This window comes from Phlebotomus papatasi, chromosome 2 (assembly GCF_024763615.1).
Source record: "Phlebotomus papatasi isolate M1 chromosome 2, Ppap_2.1, whole genome shotgun sequence".
NCBI lineage: Eukaryota > Metazoa > Arthropoda > Insecta > Diptera > Psychodidae > Phlebotomus > Phlebotomus papatasi.
The window spans coordinates 63,495,902-63,520,191 of NC_077223.1; the positions used below are offsets into that span (position 1 = coordinate 63,495,902).

General features: G+C 33.4%; 1 protein-coding gene across 2 annotated transcripts in view; it reads right to left on the reverse strand.

The window, feature by feature from the left end:
- LOC129802643 (uncharacterized) overlaps positions 1-24,290 on the reverse strand; it is a 78,570-nt gene that overhangs the window by 5,769 nt on the left and 48,511 nt on the right. For both annotated transcript variants that reach the window (XM_055848618.1, XM_055848619.1), the window contains 4 exons: positions 22,911-23,575; positions 16,186-16,406; positions 15,534-15,949; positions 1,718-2,269 (listed from right to left, as the gene is read on the reverse strand). In XM_055848618.1, coding sequence (XP_055704593.1) covers positions 1,718-2,269; positions 15,534-15,949; positions 16,186-16,406; positions 22,911-23,463 — 1,742 coding nt within the window. In that variant the 5' untranslated portion in view covers positions 23,464-23,575. The remainder of the gene's footprint in view (positions 1-1,717; positions 2,270-15,533; positions 15,950-16,185; positions 16,407-22,910; positions 23,576-24,290) is intronic.

Sequence of the window (24,290 nt, forward strand, 5' to 3'; positions counted from 1 at the left end):
AAAACTCTTTACTTAGATAATAAATTTATAAAGAGGAAAATGTTTATAGAATCTTTAAAAATTGGATATAGTGAGCTCAAAATGGTCAGTAATGGCTCCGGCACACATCTTAGATCAAGAAAATTTCACGAAGTCGAAATTCAAATCCTTTTCTTACTCAGACGATTTGTTTCTTACTCACACTCTTCTTCTTCTTTTAAACATCACTCCAAATTCAATTTAGCTCAATCGAATTTGAAGTACGAAAGAATGAGATAGTCATATGCAAATCTTTTGAGAAAGTGATTCGAATTTCAACTTCATGAAATTTTCCTGCTCTAAAAGGTATGCAGAAGCCATAAGAATCAAGTTTAGTCAAATTGTTGAAATGGAAATACAGTAGACTCTCGCTCAATTGGCTCTTTTTCAATCGGGCGAAAACTTTTGTTGACAATTTTCACGTTTAGTTATGAAACAAATTTGCTCTTATTCACTGTAGTTCCTCTTATTTTGTCATGATTCTTTATAATTGAGAGCTTTTTGTGGAATTTACAATGATTTCGATGCCTAAATCTCTCGATAATTTGGATGACATTTTGCCCCATATGTCCGATTGAAAAAGAGTCTACTGTATTAATTTTTCATTCCCAAGAAAAAAAAATGTAAAAGCACCTTAGCAACTTCAATATAATTTAAAGTGTTTTCCAATCAATTCTGCTTCTATTTACTAACCAAATATGTTTATTCTGCAACAGAACCTGTATAAATTGCATCTTTCACTGTAATTTCTTAACCCGTATTATTGAGTTACGTAAATTACTTTTCTTTTCTTTTTTTTGTTTTCCTAATACCTCTAATTCAAGAAATTTCTACGAATTATCGACACTTCTTTAATAATTAAATTTATTCAGTAGAAAAAAAAAGAAACAGAAACCACTTCCTGAGAGCACATTTTCGTGACAATGTGGTTAACATATCATTGGGTTTCAATTGATGTAAAATTGATTTTGATATTCTTGGAAAATTGTTCAACTATAGAATTTAGAAATTACAAGTAATCCCCTCCCAGAAAATTTGCTCTCTGTAATACAGCTCATTACTGAAAATTGTTACTTTCTTCGTTGATTAAAGGGTAATTTACATGACTAGAAAAAAATTATATATATATATATATGAAAATCCTTCGTGAAAATGTTTTACCAGGAATTTCAGTATAATTTTCAATCAATAAATACATGAGATTCCTTTTCAAATTTTCCACTGAATTCAATTAATAAAGTACTCTTTCAGCAAACCCTTAAAATGTTATAGAATAGAGAGAGATAAAAAAAATGCACGCTTTCACAAAGTTTTGACTTCCCAATGAAATTTGTACAGAATGTGTATGGAGAAAAGCTTTCTAAATTGCTAAAGGTTTCCAGGAAAAAGAGGGTATTTTAAACAATTTTCTGTAAAAAACATGTTATCTCTCCATTATTTCTGTTGAATTTCTATTTTTTTTTTTTGTTTCAAATGATTTCTTCGGGTAAAAAGGGTAAAAAATAACATAAAAGTCTCAAAAACAGATAATTCTAATTTAATTTAACCATTGAATTAAAAATTAAGTGAATTTCAATTAATTCCAAAATTTCATGGCTATATTGATTTTTTAATTAACGGGGTACTAGAAGCGTCATTAATGGCGATTTCAACTGACAAATTTAAAAAAAAAATTGTACTAGAATAAAGGGGGACTTACCTAAATGAATGATTAAACTGCTCTATGCGTGCATGCAGAGATCTTCCGTACTTCCTGAAGGACACTGAAAACAAAAAGTCCTCCTGGGCAGAATCCCTGAGCAAAAAAGTTCCCTCTGGCTTTCCATCCAGTAACTTTTCCGCCTGATACCTATCCATCTTGCACCAGTAGAAACTACATGCTGTGATTTTCTGCAAATCCGGCACCAGACAGTGAATATAATCCACTTGAGAGTGAATTCTCTGCGGTTGACTCAACATGGCCAGCTGATGATGCTGAATGTCATCCAAGGTGTAAAGTCCAGGCGTGGCAGCTGCCGTAGCGCCCCGATTGGCCTGTATAAGGCTCTGAATTGTAGTAGAACCCAATGGAGACCAATGCACCATTGAAGCAGCAGTGGGATTAATCACGGATGGTGTAATGATAGAAGGAGTTTCTGTGAGACGAGGACGAAAGCCCGGTGGTGCTTCTACGCCCTCTTCAATCTCCCGCTCACGCTGTAGACGCGCCTGCTCATCACAATCCTCAGTGGGATAGTCATCTGGATTGAACCTGAACAGAGAGGGAAGCAAATTCATTTCCCAAAGAGCTCTATCTTCTTTTTTTGCTGTATTTTATATTAAAAAAAAAATTCAATAATACAGTATTATTGAATTACTGCAAATTAATACCACGCAGCATATAGTATGTATTAAAATTCAAAAGATACATTATTTTGGGTATTATCGCTATAAATGCTGAATTTTTTAATCTCTCATGATTAAAAAACAAAAAGAAAATCCAACATTTTTGAGGATTTACGTAATAAATTTTTTCCGGAAATGGAAGCAGATAATGTTATTAATAACAATTTTTAGCTGAAATATACGAGCAATTAAATTACTCGTCAGACAAAAAATATATGGACACATTGCATGATAACAAACTGCTGGAAAGTCATTATCAATGAATGTAGTTTTCAAATTCAATTTGAATTTAAAGGGGTGGCAAAGTGTCCCAGGCTTTGCGAAATGCTCGAACTCGTGACATAGATTCTATATACATCAGAAGTACTTTCGCATCATTTACCATTTACCGGTTCTCAACCGATTTAAACCGATTCACATATCATTCAAAAGATCCTCCAAAATTCAAAATTGTTTCAAAAGTGTCGATTTTCGGATAAAAATTAGTTATCAGCTATGAACCGGTTCATTACCGATTCAGAACCGATTGGAACCAGTTCAGTTTTATAGGAAATTCCAAGACCTTTCCAACGACCCCAAACATGATCCCATTCGCTTAATAAATGCACTCTCTAGTGTTTTTTTTTATCATTTGACCTTGAAAAACCGTTATTAGGAATGATTCAACGGTATTTTCGTCTAAGAACGAAATCTCCGCCTGGGTAATCTCTAAAACATGTCCAAAAATGAAAAAAAAATCGGGTGGGGGGAAATGAGTGGCATGTTAACGATCCTTGGGTCGACTTATGGGGGGATCCCCGAAGATCCCAAGTCGCTATCTCTTACCGTTTGGCCTCTAGAGCTGGCGACAGTCGGACGGACAGACGGAAATTTTGAGGGGGTGAAAAAATCGAGGGATTATAATACACTGCTCTCTCTGTGGAGTTCGAGAAGTAAAAGGGGTAGCAAAACGGTCCAGGCGTCCCAGTGCAAAGTGCTCGAATTTGTGACTTAGATGCTATACCTAATAAGCATATCCACATCGTTCATCGTTTACCGTTTACCATTTACCGTTAATAAAATGCTCAAAAAGGACAGATAATCCTAACCGGCTTATGTAGGTGAGATTCTTAATGTGAGCTAACTCGGAATGCATGCAAATTCGATTTAGAGCTGAAGTTGGGGGACGCCATTCAGTTATCTTGAATCAAATTCGTGAAATTATACAAATTTTGTATTTAAACCAAAATATCAAGGATTTGCATGTAGGGACAGAAAAGTGATATATGGATGAAATATAGACCAGAATGTTCTCTATAAATTTGCAGAAGAACATGATCTCATCGATTACTCAGAATTCAAGAGATAATCTACGTTGTTTGTTTCTAAACTCGTTTTTCCGCTCAGAGCGCCCCAAGTGTTCATTTGATGAACTTCAACTATATCAAAGAATTGTTGTATTTTGTGAGACTTTCCATTTAAAACCCTATTTTAAGTGTCTTGGTCGAGTAGAAGCAGTCAAATTGGCATCTGAGTGGTTTCAAAGCGTTATTACGGGAAAAATCAATTTTATCACACTTAAATGACAAAATCGGACAGACGTAATTATCTGATCGAAAAATGATGTATGGACGAAATGTAGACACAATTGTCCTCTACAATTATGTCAAAGCAATCATCAAAATCGATTCAGCGACAGTCGAGATGATTGAGGTTATGTGATATTGAAATTGGTTTTTCGACTGTGGCGCCTCAGGTGTTGGTCCCACGAAGTTCAAATGTTCTAAAAAGTAGTAGTATGTTGTGAGATCTTTCGTTTAAGAACTCATTTGTCAAAATCGGTTAAATGGAACCGGGGATATGATTTTTTTGAATTTCGTGAACTTTGACCCCTCATAGCTGCGGTTCTAATATAACCACAGCGCACTTCCGCCACTTTTTGGAAACGTTCTAGACTAGACTATAACACTCTAAAATTTGATTAAATTGCACAATGCCGTTTTTTGAGAAAAATGAGTTTGAATTTTGAGGAATTTTGACGCTATCGCAGCGCCACCTGTGGTGACTTTTTTGGACGGACGGGAACGGTTTTTAGCCACCCATATATTTTTATTAGGATTATAGTAGGTTGCTAACAAGGGAGGTCATCGAGTCATCAAATTCTGATTGGCTTCATATTAAGAACATAGACGGGGATGGGCATCATAAGGATTGTGTCATACTCAAAAAGTGCTAATTTTTTTTTCCTTTAAGAAAAGCGACCAGAATGATTGCATGCAAAACTGTATATGATAAAGAAAGTCCTAGAACCAGTAGATGCAGCAGTGGCGCAGCGGGCAAGCGGACGGTGTTTATAACGCAAAGGTCTCGAGTTCGATTCTTGCTTAGCGCCGTTTTATTTTTTATTTATTTTTTTTATTCGTATTATTTTTTTTTAATCGTATTCATTTATTTATCGTTTTTTTTAATCACTGACCGTTTTGTTTTATCATTAATACAGCAATATTTGCTTTGCACTGTAATATACTCCTAATATGAATGTTTAACTCAAGTACCGTTTTAAAAGCTCTTTTACGCGTTTGCTGATTTAAAATTTTTTTTAAGGAATAGAAATAAAGAATTCATCCTCATATGGTCTTATTTGTCCTAGATATACATAGCGTTATTTCTATTTATTTTTTAAATCATTTGCCCAAGCAATCTGTCTTGCAAAATAATATATCATTAAATCTATGTATGTACAAAGGATAGAAAATTATTATAGTCAATAATCTGCACAAAATCAAGATATGTTGAATTTTGCTATATTTGAAAATTCAATTCAATATTGTTTTGTAAAAGTTTATTGGGAGCCTTTGCCTAAATTGATTGTGAATCATACTATAATTCGATATGCTCATAGTGAATATTGTCCTCTGTTTCAATATTTAATATCTATTATATCTAGGATATCTCTGTTTTAATATTTAATAGCTATGTATATCTAGGACAAATAAGACCATATCGATACCTGAGAATAAGAAAAGAACAACTCGCGAATGGCCAACTTTACAGGAGAGCGATTTAAAGCTGAGATTTGCATTTGCTAATAAATCAATTAATTTAACTTCACTTTTCTAATATTGTACATCAAACGAAAGGATTCTATAATAGCTATCTTAATTCCATAAAATTTTCACAAAATAATGTGTATTTTAATAACTATTACAATATTTTCCGAGTTGTAACATATTTTTCCTCAGCTGTCATATCAAAAACTCAGGATAAGACCCAAACAACTCGAGTTTTCCCACGCTGCCAAAAGACCCGGCTGGTCACGCATTGCTTGTCAAAATTGTTTCGATATCATTCCCCATACGCATCACTATCTATGTATACTAATCCATCGCGGCCATTGCTCTGAACCACCACGTGTTTTTAATCACTGTGACAGATTCATTGACAATTTCCCATTAGGCATAAACTATACCTATAAACACATTATCCTCATAGAAAATTCGATTAAATCGATATTTCGATTATCGCACTTTAAAGGGTTTTCTCGATGTACTGCCGACAGGAAAGCGAAGTACGCATGAAAAGCGTGAGAGGCGCTCGTCGTCCATTTTGTTCTTGGCGTAAAGCGCTCGCTTCCCAGCAACGAAAGTTCCCTGTTTGAACATCGTTCAGCAAACGCGTTCGGAACAGGGTTCGGTCCAATGTAAATGCTTACGGGCTGGGAAAAAGCGAACGCGGTTGAAGCAATAGTTCTCTTGGATGGCCACCACTTTCTGAACATTTGGGAGGCCGCCACCGTCGCGACAAGTCGAACAGGGAACTCTTTCGTTGCTGGGTTTGTATGATGCCAACGAAATCAGTAGCCATTTTTTAAGAGACATCCACGCAATAGTGCAATTTTAAAACCCGAGACAAAAAATCACGTAGATTACCAAGTTGGCATACTATGCTAGTTCAGATATTCTTAACAAAAAATCAAATTTTTAATAGTTTTTCAATTCACAAGACTTCCACAGCAGTTATAGGACTTATAAATTAATTTTTTAATATATTGTTGCGAACCTGCTTTGAGGCATGCCCTGCCTAGGGGATGCTGCACGGCGCTCTTTAGGGGTTGAGTGCCGTGCATTACTGAATTTAGCAGTTACCCCTATAATTCATGTGAGCAACACATACTCGCAGCGAAGTAAGTCGAGTATATGTGCTTTCATGGTTAAGTTTGAGTTTGGGTATATCATCCGCGCTCGAGTAAGCGAGAAGATTGCTGCAGCTATCCTGCTTGCGCAATTGGTTCTCCACTCTAGAGCGCGAATTCCCTCCTCTGTGCGCTTTGTGGCTGCACGAGATTCCCGTGTTATTTCACGTGAAGTAGTGAAGTAAATAAAGTGTTGTTGAGTTTAACTCTGGCCTTTGTTATTCCTCCCTGCCGTCGTGGTCTCCGGTCAAATCCGCAACAATATATTTTCCTATTTTCTTGTGGTTTTTGTATAAATTTTCTGAAAATTGGCAGAAAATGCCAAAATGATTTATCACAGATTATCGTAACAAAAAGCCAATTTCCATTGAATTTTCTTTTTCTAGCAATTTGGTAAGGATTATACAACTAATATTCGTCTGTACAATTTTTAAATTCTCATTTGTAATTTGTGAATTTTAGATCTTTTTTTGTGAAATTCCAACAGAAATTCGGGAAAGAAGAACAACTCATAAAATGCATTTTCATCTTATTTTTCTTTACTATACCATTACAAGTCTAGTCCAGTTACACATTTCAGGTTACTGGCAATTTAAATGACAATTATTTTTATTAAACAAATCAAGGAAAAATCATTGAATTGAAGAGAGATTTCATTAAAAAATCAATAAATTGCATTTTCGAACACATGTGATTATGAGAACAAAAGTTTGATTGGTACGGGAAACCATTCAATGGATGACGTCCCGTTAAATAAAGAGAAGAAGAAAGTTCGATTAGCATTGATGGGTTTCTAACTCACGCGTGACAATTCCACACAGAATTCCCCCTGTGGGAACTGTAGTGAGGGGAGATGTCGATCATTTGGTGTGTGTCTAGGATGGGGAACTGGAAGAGGAAGAAGAAGAAGAAGTGAAGTGTGGAATGGCGGCTAATTATCCGAAAGAACATGTAGAAGACTTTCATGTGAAAATTGATTAATAAAAAGATATAATTATCGAACTAAGAGGAAGTGTTTCAGCGAAGTAGGATTCCCAGGACGGGTAACCATACCAACAATAGGTCTTATACTATTTTTTTTTTATTTTCATTTTTTACATATTTCTTGTTATTATTTCAAACCAATTTTACAGTTAACAGTTTAAAGTTAACAGGTTATTAGCTCTCGCGCCAAGGAGAAGTTTGCTGCATAATAAATTAGCATTTTATCGCTTTTATCCAGTTTTTGCAACACTTTACAATATTCGAGAACTTAAAAAAATATCAAGATGTTTGTAATATTTGATAAATAATAGCATAATAATAGATAATAATAGCATTTTACATCTATTTCGTATTCAATTTCCACTTTTTAGTTTTTGATCCATTTTTTTTAATTTTTTAGAAGATTTATTAACTATATTAGTTATTAACTAGTTATTACCAATTTGAAGACTATACATATTTGCAGCCAAATAATAGTTTATCCATTGTCGTGAAATCAGCCGGGATACTTTTGACAAGCAAAATGATGACGTCACACGGTCGAGTTATGCGGCTCTTATCCTGACTGAATTGAAAAATGAGTGAGATTTTGCTTTTTTGGAAAACGCACTACAACTTTGGGAATAATTTATTTTCCAGTATAATATTCACAGGGGAAGTGGAGGGTGTCAAGGAGTACCCGAAAAGCGAAAAAAACGAATTTCGCAAAAAATCGAGTTGTTTTTTTCTTATTCTCAGGTATCGATATGAGGATGAATTCTTAATTTCTATTCCTTTAAAAAAAGATTAAAATCAGCAAACGCGTAAAACGCTACTTTAGTTAAACAATTATATTACAGTGCAAAACAAATATTGCTATATTAATGATAAAAAAAAAACGGTCAGTGATTAAAAAAAAAACGATAAATAAATGTATATGATTAAAAAAAATAATAGGAATAAAATAATAAATAAAAAATAAAACGGCGCTAAGCAAGAATCGAACTCGAGACCTTTGCGTTATAAACACCGTCCGCTTGCCCGCTGCGCCACTGCTGCATCTACTGGTTCTAGGACTTTCTTTATCATATACAGTTTTGCATGCAATCATTCTGGTCGCTTTTCTTAAAGGAAAAAAAAAATTAGCACTTTTTGAGTATGACACAATCCTTATGATGCCCATCCCCGTCTATGTTCTTAATATGAAGCCAATCAGAATTTGATGACTCGATGACCTCCCTTGTAAGAATCTAATAATACATCTCAAGAGTATAGTAATTGAATTTCAAGTTAAAATTATTTAGGAGTTATAAATCGGTTTATTACCGATTCATAATCGATTGGAATCGGTTTAATTTTATCAGAAATTCCAAGACCTTTCCAAAAATCCGAACAATGATACCATTCGTATGAGAAAAACGCTCTCTAGAGCCTTTTTAACCTTTGACCTTGAAAAACCTTTATTAGAAATTATTATTATTAATCGTATCGAGATGTATTACAAGGTAATTATTTTTACAATGTCAATTCTCGTATTGGAAGAGTCTGCTAAGTCCATTATAGACCGCCCAGGAGCGTCTTCCCGTGGTGTGGATGCTTCTTCCATGCTCCCCGAATTGTTGGGCGGCGAAAGCTGTGCATTTAAATTTAGTTCTTCGAGACATCTCATTATGTTTCAAATAGACATACCTATGTCCTGGATCTAAGGTTCATTTAAAAATTACTTTTATTTTCATTTCATTTATTCTTACTCCTTCAAAACCGTATTTTCGTCTCGAAAACTGTTCTAACTTCTTTATATTTATTCTATAACAGTAATAGAATTGAAACGTTTCTTCCAATGATTTTTCAAGATCAAAAAATAAAAATACTCTGGATAGCGTATTTATTAAACGATTTTAATGAGTTTATGGTTATTGAAAGGTCTTTGAATTCTGGACAAATGCAAACAAGTTTCAACAAGTTATAACCCTTTAAACGGATCTCTTTCTCCGAAATTCAATATTTGAACTTCTATGGTACTTTTAAGTGGTTTTACGAGGTGGTTTTCAAATAGGTTTTAAAACGTTTCTTAAATAATAAAATACTTAAAAAGTGACATTCAAACTCATTAACATGGTGATTTACCCCATGAGTGTTACGACAACTGTATTATCAATTCGAAACTAGGGCATAGCATTGAAGTTACGAGTTTGGCCATTCCATAAAACTTGGGGCCCCAAAGGGTAATCAACAATACTTGAGAGTTATATTTATTTTGGTCCAACACAAAATAAATTCACTGAAAATGTTTTATCTACAAATTGATCGCATAAAATTAAGACGCGAGATTATTATAAAAATGTCTCACGAGCAAAAAAAAAAAAGAAGGGAACTTTTATTTTTTGTGATTATCATAATTAATCTGAAAGATAGTGAAAATTCCATGGAAGCATCCTGTCATTGTTAATTAGAAACCTAAATCGAAAACTGAATTAACTTAATTGCGAATTATGCGCATTTCAATTTCCAGGAAGGATTTGCAGACTGATAAAAGCTTTTAAACATTTCGATGAAAATTTAAGCCGTATTTCCAAATAACTGGAAACTGGAACTATACATAACTTCATATTTACAATAAAAGCCACTGACCTAATAACAAATATTTGCAAATTGACTCTTCTTATATGAGTCACCCCGGCTAATATAAAAGGTTTTACTGGAAATTAATTTTGTCAATGGAATAATATTCATTCAAAATAACCAGAAATTTTACAATTCACTGTAAATTGGGGGGTGTGTTTAGAAATGAATTGATAAGAAATTGCTTTGCTTACTCTATCATTAAAGTGCGTCAATTATTTTATCAATATGAACACTCTATCAGAATTACGTTCTTAAAAAAAAATGACACCGGGACTATTTTTATTTTTTCTCAATAAGTGATTGACATTCGATTAGATGGAAGTCCATGTGATGTCACAGAAATAAGAATTCCACGAAAGATTAATAAAGTGGAAAACGACAGAATGTTAAGTAAATATAGAATTTGGAGGTCTCCAAAGTGTTTTTTCGTTTCAACTCGTTAATTTTTAATGCCAATTTCATAAATTATCCCATTTAAAATTAATTATTATCGTTCAACAATTAATTTTAATATAAACTCTTTTAAAATTTCATTATTCACTTACACACTTAATTTACTATGAAAGAGACTATCTAACACCATTTCAACAGAAAGGCAGTCTAATTACGAAATACAAATCACAAAACAAAAAACTTAGCGTTATCTTATTAGTGAAACTTCCTCTGAAATTACCTCAAACATTCAATAAATCAATTAAATTGTGTCACCAGAAATAAATAAAAGTTTACTTTCTTTCTATATAAATCGATAAAACTTGTACTATGAAGGGTTCTTTTTTTTCTCAGAAAAAAGTCTCATTTAAAAGTTTAACGGATGTATGATAAAAAAAAATGTTCCATCGATTCTGAGAATTCCAAATAAAGAAATTGCTTTTGACTTTGGAAATCGAAGAGGAAGCTTCTTTAGCACGAAATTACTGTCTTATGAAATTACAATTCAGAGAAAAATTATCAATTATAAATTACACTGAAAATTTTCCTCTATCGATACAATGGACTTTATTAACTTTATTTATTACACAAAGTTATCTTTTAGAAATAATTAGTTTAAAAGCAATTAAATGAAAACAATTAATTGGTGACGTTAATAAATTTACAAGAATGGATATGAATAATGGACATATTTTACTATTATGGGAAAAGAACTTGTGACTTAGACGCTATACCTCAAAAGATCCTCCAAAATAGTTTTAAGAGTAATAGAATTGATATTTGGACGACAATTATGTATCGGTACAAAACCGGTGCATTATCTTTTCACAAACAATTTTAACTTATTTACAAATGACTCAAAATATTGCCCAAAATACACCTCAGCAGTCATATAATTGAATTTCGAATAAAAATTAGTTATCGGTTATGAACCGGTTCAGTGCCGTTTCAGAACCTACCTTCTGGCAAAAGGTTTTTTTTTTATATGGAGTTGTTTGAAGCCAACTCATAAATTGCTTTCAAACTGAGCTTATACTTCGAGTTCCGATAAACTTTTTAAATGGAAATATAGAATATTTATCCCTCTTCACGAGACACAGAGTCCTGTGTACAAGGCACACCTCAATTGTGACATATATCGTGTAACGGTCACGAATGCGTAAAAATTTCCATACGAATCTTTATGTGAATGTGAGAAAGTGGCTTCAACTTTGAAGGCCACTTGCCAGCGAGTAGTTCAGAACCAATTGAAATTCCAAGACCTTTCCAACAAGCCAACATGACCCCATTCGTAAGGGAAATACGCTCTTTAGAGCCTTTTTAACCGTTGACCTTGAAAAACCGTTATTAGGAATGATTGAACGGTATTTACGTATAAGGACGAAATGAGCGACTGGGTCATCTTTAAAACATTTCCAAAAATGAAAAAAAAATCGCACGAGTTTTCGAGCAATCCCTAAAAAACGTGGTTTTGAAGGGGAAATGAGAGATGGGGGAAAATGAGGGGCATTTTAACTATCTTTGGGTCAACTTATAGAGAGGTCTACCGAAGATCACAAGTCGCTATCTGTTGCCGTTTGGCCTCTAGAGTTGGTGACAGCCGGACGGACAGACGGACAAACAACGTGACGATATTTCTCAAAAATCGTCTGAAAGTCGAAGATTTGTTGAGAAAAGTGGTAGCAAATCGAAAATATATTGTTGTGAACAGAACTCCATCTGACGAAAATTTTATGAATTAATATTTTCTGGCATTGTAATTTAGGCCCTTCCGGCATTTTGTCTTTTTGTTTTGTGACTTTAATGGCGAGACACGCGTGACGACGACGACTATAGGTTATTTTCTCGAGTAAAGGCGTCTACACATTGGGAGCAATTTTCGTCAAAAATTGCGTTTTTGACAGAAATTTGACGTTTCCACCTACAACACTGCAGGGAATTTCCTTCAAAAAAGCAATTTTTGACAAAAATTGCTCCCAATGTGTAGAGGCCATAAGTTGTAAAAGTGGTGTAAAATTATACACTCTTAGAAAAAATTAGTTAGGAGAAGCTCATATGCAGTTATTAGAACTATAAAATATAGTAAATATAGACCCAACTTCATATGTAGTTCGGGTAACTAAATGAAATAGTTGACCAGAATTAGTTGAATAACCCTGCGTAACTCTTGCAAAAGTTGACAGAGCTATATAAAAATATAGGCTCATGTATTTATATTGGTAGTTATGACTAAATGAAATTCGTTACTAATATTAGTTGCAATTATCAATTTCATTTAATTAACACAACCATGTAATATTTTGTGAAATCTATATGAAATAATTGCCATAACTTATCTACCTAAATATTGCCTTTCGTTCTTATTACTAATAAAATTGTTATGAAAAAAATATTTTATGATTTTTGTAATCATTTTAAATTAATATGGCAATAATATCCCATTCTACTATTATACATTAGTAATCATGTCTAAACTTTTCTAAGAGTGTATTATCTATTGAATCTAAGAGGGTATTTCTTTCCTTTGCGATAGGTTGATTAAATAGAGACAGACGGATTTGATAGATATTTAAGCGGGTCCCGGTCAAAATCCCGAACGCCAAAATCCCGAAAGCCAATATCCCGAATTCTTAAAAGTATCACAGCTAATCCCACGATTGTTCCCGCGCTTGCTGGAGACAAAAAGAAATCTTCTGTGTCTTAGGAAATTATTCTAAACATTTTCCTCCATATAATTTCATTCCTTTCAGGATTTTGAAAATTCGGGATTTTGGCTTTCAGCATTTTGGCCTTTTCGAGATTTTGGCTTTCGGGATTTTGGCTTTCGAGATTTTGGCTGCCACCGATTTAAGCAGATATCCAGAAGAAGATTGAAGTTTTATTAGGTATGCTGTACTAGATCTACTCGGGAATTGGCCGTGTCTCGCCGGCTGTAAGACGACGACAAAATAAAGAGAATGTACAAAAAAAAAATACAACAGTCCACTCGATTTGACGACGACCACAACATAACACTCCTCTCTCTGCGGAGTTCGAGCTGTAAAAGACTGTACTAGGAAATGTTGGATTCCGTAACGATAAGGGTCCCTTAAATCCGGAAGTCGATATCTCTTACTGTTTGGCCTTTAGCCTTACTAAGATTAACGTAAAAGCAATAAAAACAGGAAAACATCTCGGCAAAAATAGCCATTTTCCTCAGATCATCAAAATTGTGCTCTCTCTGTATCAAAAAAATAGTACGTTTGGATAAAATTTCAATAGAAACGATTTTGAGCAATCTTTATTTATTGAAAAAAAAAATTAATTAATTATTGATAAGTTTTTGGTAAAAGAGAGGAGCCTCAAGTGGGTCAGTGGATAGAGTAGCGGCTCTATGACTCTGAGGTCTCGGATTCAAAGCTGAGCAGCAGCAGAAAAAGATTTCACTGGTGTGATTAAATAATGGGACAGGAGTAATGAGCATCGTTGCTTTGTAAATAGTAAGATTAAGTCTCACGCAGATTAAGTTTGATCTCCTTTTCCGAGCATCAAATTTTTTTTTTTAAAAACCTTCATATTCAAAATATTACCGAAAGTTACTTCATTCACAGCTGGACTTTAAAAAATTCGAAGATCGGTTTCGAAAACCAAAGAAAATAGATTTTTATTTACAGTAAGCTCTCGCTAATTCGGCTCTTTTAAGATCGGGCTACTTTTTAATTCGGGCAGCAGTTAAATTTGAAAAAAGTTTGTTGACATTTTTCAAGTTCGATTATGATTATCGAATGAAGAAAATATGCTCAAATTTGCCATGGCTTGTCTTATGGCCTCTACACATTGGGAACAATTTTTGTCAAAAATTGCTTTTTTGAAGGAAATTCCCTGCAGCCTTGTAGGCGGAAACGTCAAATTTCTGTCAAAAACGCAATTTTTGACGAAAATTGCTCTCAATGTGTAGACGCCTTTAGTTCTGATGTGTTTTTGCATTATTAAGGGGATTTCATGAAATTTACCATAAATATGAGTATGTGAACTCAATATGTGTATGCAGATGAATAAAAAATCGTTGCATTTCAAAAAATTTGTCACCCGAATTTCTCTCTAATTCGGGTGACATTTCGGTTCCAATAGCCCGAATTTGAGGGAGTCTACTGTATCATTTCGTCCGTATGGTGGCCGAAATATTCCTTTTCGAATTACGAATTATTCCCAGTGTGAAAATGTATCTGATTTTACTTCGTTAGGAAAATCAAAACCACAAGGCTCAATAATATTATATACTTCCCTTAAACCGGCTTCAGACCTAAGGTTTAGCCCAGTTCTCCATTGTCTCCAAATTCAAAATAGTAATAGTAATCAATTATATTGGTTTTTCAAAATTTAATGGATCACTTGCCCATGTTGTCCAATCTTAAGTGATAATTTTCCAAAAAATCTTGATTGATAAGAAATTAGAGAAGTTAAGCCATATGGCTAAGCCTTAGATCTGAAGCCCGTATTATAAATCACTTAGTGATCCTTTTATCAACTTCTTAGTGTGATATATTAAAACTTTTACCCATCTTGTGTGAAAAAGTCAAAAATTGAGTTGCAATTCATCTTTAATTTTAATTATCAACGATTTTTTGTGCAAATAAACTTCCATTTAACTTTTATCCAAGACACTATTGAAGAATGAAACTTCAGCTGTTAAAGTCTTTACTTGTTAAAATCAGTTGAGCAAACAATTAAGAAAAAAAATATTTGCAACGAAATAACTTAATTTTTTTTGTTATAATTAAATTTGAAAAAAAAAATCTATTAGATTTTCCATTTTAGCCGAGACACATTATGAAGGAGATTATAACACTTGACAGCGATATTACCCAAGATTCACTAGTGCACTTTTAGAATTATCCTTATTTAAAGTGACCTTAATAGTTCAGAGAAAATCCATCAAAAATCAAATAGTAACACTAACCTGGAGAAGTCTAAAAGTTGTGGTTGATTCATAAAGACCAAAAGATTTCCAGCACCTGGAGTACTCGGCAAACTCCCATAGAATGCCGTATGTTCAATCCTATGAATCAGCTGCCCATTGGACCTCAATACTGTTGTAGTGGTGGTTGTTGTGGGTGGCTGTAGTGGTTGAAAAGCTGTATCTGGCAACAGCAGAGTCCCCGTGCCCGTGGCACCAGTGTGCTGTCCAGGAAAAACCTGAACAGATTGCGTGGAAAGGATGACATTTGACGTGGTGGCTGGTGCCACAGAAGCCGGTGAAGAGGCTGGACGGGTGGTAGATTCAGCAGGGATGGCTTCTGATGGACTAATTTGGGGTGGGGATGACACTGGACGAGGATTACCATCTTTACCCTTTCGACATGTGCACACATTCCCCTGCAAAAAGCAAATTAATTGACTCAGCAGCTATTAAACCTTTTTATAGCAACACTGCAAAAAAGAACTACAAGATAAACATATTCTTGGAGGCAATTAAAAGACAAATAAAGTGATGTTTTCTTCCACTTATTTTTTTTTTGTTGTCATCATGAGATCCACATTTTATTAAATCACTTCTTTAATCAATCCACAGAGACGACTATGCAATAAAATTTTATGTATTACAGTCTTACCTTTTCTTCAGTGGCAACAGCTGGTGTTGTCTTGGAACTCTTCATTTTGGCACAATTAAACTTGAGACTCCAATTTTGTTTTTTAGGCTTCTCCTTAGAACCACTCTCTTTGCATACGCTCGAACTGCAACTGTGCGAACGGCAGAGTTTGCAGAGCTTGTGCTTTAGTCCACTAGTAGACAGTAATTTCTTAACACACTGCGAACAATCTCGAGTGGAATCTATATACAAAGAGAACAATCACAGTGATAAAATGGTGATAAAGTATTTAATGAAAATCTCATCGGTGTTGTTGATAAAATGGACAAATTCCATGAAATAGCTGTGATTGTGCATGAGTGGAAAATTTGCAGAATGCCCGAATTCATGTATGAATTCTTAATGATTTTTTTTTTTAAATCATTTCTAAGTCTGCCTAACATTGCCTTTCTTATTAAAAAGATAGCAATGTCCATAAGACACCATTTTAAAAACAACTTCGAAAACCGATATCTCATACCGTTTGATCTCTAAAGATAATCTCTCATAATTTATAAAACTAGAAAATAAGAAAAATAGCAAAACAAAATCAAAAAATTCCAATATTTCAGTCAATATTTGAATACGAGCAATTAAAGGCGCCCTGCTTATATGTAGTCGATAATGAGAAACACACTTAATCACTCCTGAGAATGATAAAAACACTTGGTGATAAGGCATATTGTTTACAATCATTTTCACGTTAATTTCAGTTAAAAAATACTTCTCAGAATTTCGCGTAAGCCAACAGAAAGAGAAATTTAAATTAAGTGACATCCTTCTGATGAAAAATCAAAGCCCCAATACCACGCCAAAAAAACAGCAATTGATAAAACTCAAGCTATTAGGGGAACGGTGCCAAATTTCGGCCAGCTTCTAATTTCGGCCACTTTGAGTGTAATTTCGGCCAAGGAAATAAATTAATTAAAATTATGTATGTTATCTTCGAATAATCAATGAATTCATTTTGCTTTTAAATATTTATTCATTTTAGGATGTATTAACACAAAGCCCATTAAATTTTAGGTATAATTTGAATTTAAATTGCGTTGTAAAAACTCAGTGTGGAAGTCTTACAATTTGTGGTAAAGTGCAAAAGGTTTTCCTTTGGTGTTTTTTCATGAAAATTGATTAGTTTTTATCGAAGTTTGTTTCTGTTTATGTTAATAGTGAATCAATCTTTAAATTTCGGATGAAATTTCCCAGCTGGATCCTGTATTTCGCGTAAAAAAGTATATACTTTGTGAGCATCTCTCCGGTGAGGTAGTGTTGCCTATTCCGGCAACATCTTTTGTTTCGCTAAATTTCTTATTCATTTTGTGTGTTTTTTTTTCAATTTCTGAATTCTACAATGTCCAGAGAAAAAAAACATCGCTTCTATGAAAAAGATGATGTGGAAAAGGCCTTGGAAGAGTTCAGGAAGGGCAAATTTGGGCAAATTTCTACGGGAATCTGCGCGTAAATTTGAGATGCTACTCTTCAGGTCTTCAGGACAAATTACACGGAAGCTCTCAGGGCTTATGGGTCATATAAACATATTAAACTAAATATTAAACTCGTTCCATTTGACGTTTTGAAATTTTCTATCCGTTGCGTCACAAAAGGTGGTCAGAAAAAAAGTGGCCGGTATTTCACTCAAAGTGGCCGGAATACTACCCAAAGCAATGTCCATATTATTATTAATTTTTCAATATTTCAGTAAGTGATTTAAAGAAAACAAAGATGATAAACTAGTTTTCAAGGTTTCACACAACCTTCCCGAAAAGGAAGTAACAAAAAATATCAATATGTATTAAAATTATTGCATTTCAAACTTAGGACTTCGGTGCTTATATGCAACTATGCCGAAATTTGGTACACTTACCCTAATGAGTTTCTTTTAATACTGAATGTGATAATAGAATTTTCAAATAATGCTTTATACACAAGTAATTAAATATTTAATGCGATAAAATATATTACTCTTATCGTACTCTTTGATTGGCTAAAGTATTTGATTGGTTTTACACTCCAACCAATAATGCGATGGAAATTATATATCTTATAGAATTAAATATGATAATAATTGTTTTGTAAAGATAAAATAATATACAAAAAAAAACTTTTATTATGAAAATTATTCAATTCCGTTTTAATTATCTCTTTAAAATAAGGCTTATATATAAATCAATCCAAAACATTTACAATTATTTTAAAATCCAATTTTGACTGATTGAAAATTCCACAGTACGTCACAATAACTAAAATGAGTGAAATTGAAGGTTTTAATAGATAATATACCTGAGTGTGTGAATGAATCCGTAGCAATTATGGCACGAGTATGACGTGAATGTTGAATACAAATGCGAAATTCAATTAACAGATATTAATATTATTTTGTTCACGACTTTAGTAACAATTATTCAGAACAATAGAACATTAATTTATTAGAATTTAATTGAATAAATTCATTTAGAAAATCAATTTTAGACACAAATGAGACTGTTTAAAAAAAAAAAAAACTTTATAATCCTTAAACAAAAGGAAGATACTAAAACTATTGATTTTTTTTTAAATTGTATTTCATGCAGAAGGGAATTATAGTTGAAGACAATAGTAATTTTTTGTTTCCATTTCGTTTTATAAACTTAGCATATTCTTCCCTTAGCTAAACAATGATTCTCTCTAAAATTCTCTCACATAGGATCATGATTAGCATACCGTCATTGCGGGTGACTTTGCACTCGGGGGGTGGTGACTTTGCACTCTGCTGTCCGTAAGACTTTCATAAATTCTAGCACTTACTGATGGTCTTCGCCGATCCGGTCTACCATGTCAAAGTATTTAGGGATATGTTATGTACCAAGTAAGGTACAATGATCCTCAAAAGAATTCTTGTAGTTTCAGTAATAGTCAATGAAATCCTAGTAAAGGTATTTTGTCAAAAAACGACTCCGTGAAAAAGTTATCTGAAGGTGCAATTCCAAAATCGATTTAAGAGTAGTAAATTGCCCAAATCTATTCTAAATTTATCTGACTAGAATAATCTACTTCGATTTTGTTCATTATTTTTATTAAAATACTTTTTTTCGCTATTATCTTCCTAAGAACGCATGATTTATGTTATAAAATTGCATACTTATAATAGTCTTTCTAAAGCGTTATTATAGAAGTATTTGGCTAAAAATTATCAATTTTTTTTTGGGAATTGAAGATAAAATGACCGAGATCTACAAGATGGTATGGTCGCCATTTTGATTTGACGTTTCTGTCCGCCATTTTGAAGAACTGTCAAAACAAAAGTCTCATCCGATTGAGCTGAAATTTTAGTATGTTTTAGCTAATGTCAAGGCCTTTTCAGAACATATATGGAATACGAAATAGATCAAGCGATTGTCTGGATACAGGGGCTCCAAGTTCAAAATTTTGACATTTTCATGTAAACAGAACTACGGGGAGCTTCTTTTATCGAAACAATCACAAAAAACGGCAGCGCTATCGTTAGGCAATGAGATCTAACGAACAAACAAAAAGAAAGGTAATGTTTTTGTTTATAACAGCATATTACTTGAGGATATGGTGAACTGTTTTTGCAAAGATGAAAAAAATAAATAAATAAATGCACTTTTCGTTTATTTTTTTTAAAATTATGTTAGAGTATATAAAATATATAAAATAAAAGCCTCAACCAATTTTAATAGTATCTGAAGCATTTCCTTTAGGTTTCAAAATTCAGAATTTGAAACTAAAGAGCGCCAAAATATGAATATTTCAAAATTTTTAAACTTTGAACCTCTGTATTTAGGTAATTGCTCGACCTAAGTTGGAACAAAGATGCATTTTGAAAAGGTATTTACATGAGCTACAACATACTAAAATTTCAGACAAATAGGACAAGTTTTAAGTTTTGACAGTTATTCAAAATGGCTGACAGAAGCGTCAAATCAAGATGGCGACCACGTCATCTTGTAGATCTTGTGCATTTTACCCTTAGATGTGAAGATCTTCATTGTTGTTTATTATCAGAAATTGTTGATTTTCTAGTATTTATTAAAAAGTGCAAAGTCACCCTTATCCTAAGCACAAGCCTTTTTTCTTGATTTTTTTAACATAGTAAGATTTTATAAAATTAATGCTAGTGGCACAAAATTCATTCACCAACAACTGAATACAAATAATTTTACCCATTAACCCCCCTCCTTTCACTGTAACTATCCATTTTTAGAGGGTAAAGTTGAAAAATCTCGAAAAAACGCCAAAGTCACCCGCAACGACGACACTATTTTTTCACAATTTTGAAAATAAACGAAATGACTTCTGTAACTGTTCTTGATTATTTTTTAAAGAATTGCAAGGTTTTTGTTTGCCAGATAATTTCAGAAACGGAATAGGGGAAACTGGGGCAAAATTTGTCAATTCTAAAATTTTAAAATTCGATATCTTCCAAGAAAAAAAGAGACCGAGGCTTCAAATTTTTTATCATAGATTGCCTTCATGACCCTCAATAAACGTTCAAGGAAAACAGCTTTTGGAAAATAATTTGAAAAACACATTTCTGGTTTAGATATTAAAAACTGGTCTGCATAAAGTTATAAAGGAATAAATTTTCTATCAAAATATCTCAATTTCATGAGATCCCGTAACAAAACGAAAGAAAATGACAAAAAATACCCCACGTCTGACAAAATTTGCCCCACCTGTTTTGAAAATTTCCACAAAATCATCCTTTGGAAAATGACTCGGAAAGTGCATTTCCTTTTGAGATAGAGGAAAATAACTTCGGCAAAGTTGTAGAGCGGTAAATTTCCTATAAGAATGTGCTAAAAAGAAATCATGCAGATTCACTGATAACTTGTGAAAAAATAAAATATCCGTTTTGGCGAATTTTGCCTCAGTCTCCTCTAATAACTTTTCGATAGTATCGAATCGATAGTATCTATAAACCTGTATCTATTGAATCAATAATAAAATTTTAAATATTAGTGAACCACTTACTGTACCATTCTTAAAATAATGTGATTTCTGATAAAGATTTATATCACCCCTAAAAAGTACAACCATCATTGAAAATTTTCAGAATTTCCTGTCGATACAATCGAAAAACTAGTATGATAAGCCCAGATAAGCTTATGGTAATAAGCTTATGGTGTCGAATAAACTGTACTCGGCGGTCAAAATAGATAAAATTGGCTCGACGCGATTCTTTATCCCCAAAATTCAACTCACAATCGAATTTTGACGCATTCCAAGTTGCACGCATTTCGTGGTCGCCTGTAAAGAATCTCTGCTACCATAAGCTTATCTGGGCTTATCAATGATTTTCGTATTCCACTGTGTAAATTCAGTGACATAAAAACTGTCTAGAGCATTGTTTTAATTAATTTCAATCACATCAATGCACATTGAAAATCTTTGTTATAATTAACTTTTTCTTCAATAGGATATATGCTTGATGCATTTTCCCGTGAAGGATGTTACTTTAATTTTTAGTTTTCGTGGAAAAATCTATGAAATTCTGAGTGAAAAATTATTCAATGAAAACTTCATAGAACATAAAAGGGAGAGAGAGAAAAAAACTCATGCAACTGATTTTTAATTTATTGATGCGAAAGACGACGAGATGCAATTTAAATTACTCTTTTTGTCATAGATTCCGGATGTATTCACATGGAACACGCGATTTTTTTCGCAATGTTTTTGTTTAAACTTTTTTTTTGTATTCCTCTCTCTTTCTATTATCTCTCTTGGGGAAAAAATTATGGAATTACGTGATTCATACGTAACAGAGCAAAAATAGAGTCTATGAATGAATTTTTACCTCACTTGACTACCGGTCTCTTTCTTTCTTCATTTTTCTATGTACTATTCTTTTTTTTTTTGCCAACATTCTATGGAATATTATCAAAAGAGAGAGAAAAATCAATGAGATATTTTAATTCAACCAAATTTCTGTGATAATTTTATTTCTTATTTAAACAATTTTTTCATTTAATATTATTTCAAGTTAACATGCATAGAAATCACTTTTTAACATTATAAATTGGATATAATGGAGAAATATAATGGATTTCGGTATCAAGTGACAAGAAATTGTATTGCATAAAACCATTATGCGTACACAATTCACTGGAAAAAAGATAAAAGTATCGCAATATTACAAACATTTTGCAGAATTTAATGTGAAATTGTAGTATAACGACATAACCAACCCCTCTGTCAATGAATATAAGATAAAGAAAAATTCAGTAGAAAATAGATAAACCACTCCTATTCTATCTATATAGTATTTTGTGCTCTTTAACTGCAAATGCGCATTTTTCTTCACTTTTAGACGCCTCAATTTTTATTCATTTTCCCCATCAATTTATCTCGCGTCTTTCTCACGGATGTTCAATTTCTCAATTTAATTGTATTTAACAATTTAGAAAAACAATTTTCTAATTTATTTGCACGTAGATGAATGTCGGAAAAGTTTCTCGGAAGCCCAATAAAATTTTATAATGTATATTCTTGGAATTATATTTCTTTGGCAAATTTGCCCAAATTGTGAAAGACTGCTCTTGAAATCTCCAAAATATAAATTTTAAAATAAAAACCTTCAACTCAAGAAGAGTACACTATTAGGCAACTTTAGGTCTTGAACGTGAACAACATACACAAATACAACATACACAAGGTTGCACATTTAATTAAAAGAGAGAGAGAGAGAGAGAGATTTGAAAACTTACCTTCTTGCTGTCCCTTGGTGGTCTTTTCAGGCTCCTTTGGTGTGGCCCCACTTGAAAAGTTGAGCACCGATAATCGATTAATGAGACTATCATTGTCATTTCTAGCCTCCTGGATGGTGATGTTGGACGCCTGGCTGTTGTTGTTGATGAGATTTATCACAGTTCTGTGCTGCCCCCCATCATCAATGCCATTTGCATTGATCCCACTTGATCCCATATCACAGATTGGTGTGCTTGTTGTATTATTATTAAAGCTTCCACCACCACCCACAATTATCTCAACTCCAGGTCCTCTTGATTTATCCTCAGATGCCTCCTGAATCTTCTCATCACCCTCCTGGGATTCCATCTTAATCACCTCATCCGTTTTGAGCGTTGGTCGCTCATACGGACAGGTACACTTTTTCTGTGTCTTCTTCTCTGACTCCATCCTCTTCATTCGCACCCAAATCACCAAACTCCTTCGCTTTTCCCCGGACTTATCCCTTCCTGGTTCACTCTTGTCAACGTCTGTGTCACGCTTCCTGCCCGGGACACTCAAGAGCTGCCCCATGAGATTCTCCTCGTCGGCTTTAATCTCACACTATTCTCACACACCTTCAAACTCAGACAATCTCATTATTTTGTCTTCTAAATGGAGATCGTTGTCCTGACAGGAGAATATTCTGCAAAACAAAAACAAAAGAATAGAAAAATAAATCAGTTTTTCATATAAAAAATATAATGTTAAAATTTTTCAATTAATATTCTCCTCTAATATTTCATAGTTTCTACAAAAATTGTTCGAAAAAAAATATCAGCATGTATAAACTCTATAAATAACTTTCAAATGAACTTTTGCCAAATTACATTTTGTTTATTGCGAAATAACTTGGTAACTTAATTAACGAAAAATTAAAGAAAAGGGGTGGCAAAGCATCTCAGGCTTTGCAAAATGCTCAAACTCGTAACTTAGTTGCTATACCTCAAAAGGTGTAGTATTCATGAGTTAATGTTCTTAGGTTTACAGGATCATAATCGATTTAAATATGTACATAAATCACTCAAAACATGGCTCAAAAAAGCTTAAGAATAATAACAATTGAATTTCGAAGAAAAATTTGTTATCGGTTACGAATCGGCTCATTACCGGTTCATAACCGATTGAAATCGGTTCAGGCTTGTCGGGAGTTCCAAGACCTTTCCAACGAGTCCAAACATGACCCCAACCGATTGAGAAACACGCCATCAAGAGTCTTTTTAACCTTTGATATTGAAAAACCGTGGGTGGCGCACTTAATAAAAGAGCGGTAGCTTGACGTAGGGCACTGGATAAGGGTTCAAGGAGCGCGACGGAAGTCTATAAGAAAATGAGTTCATAAACGCATGAATCTAAGACGG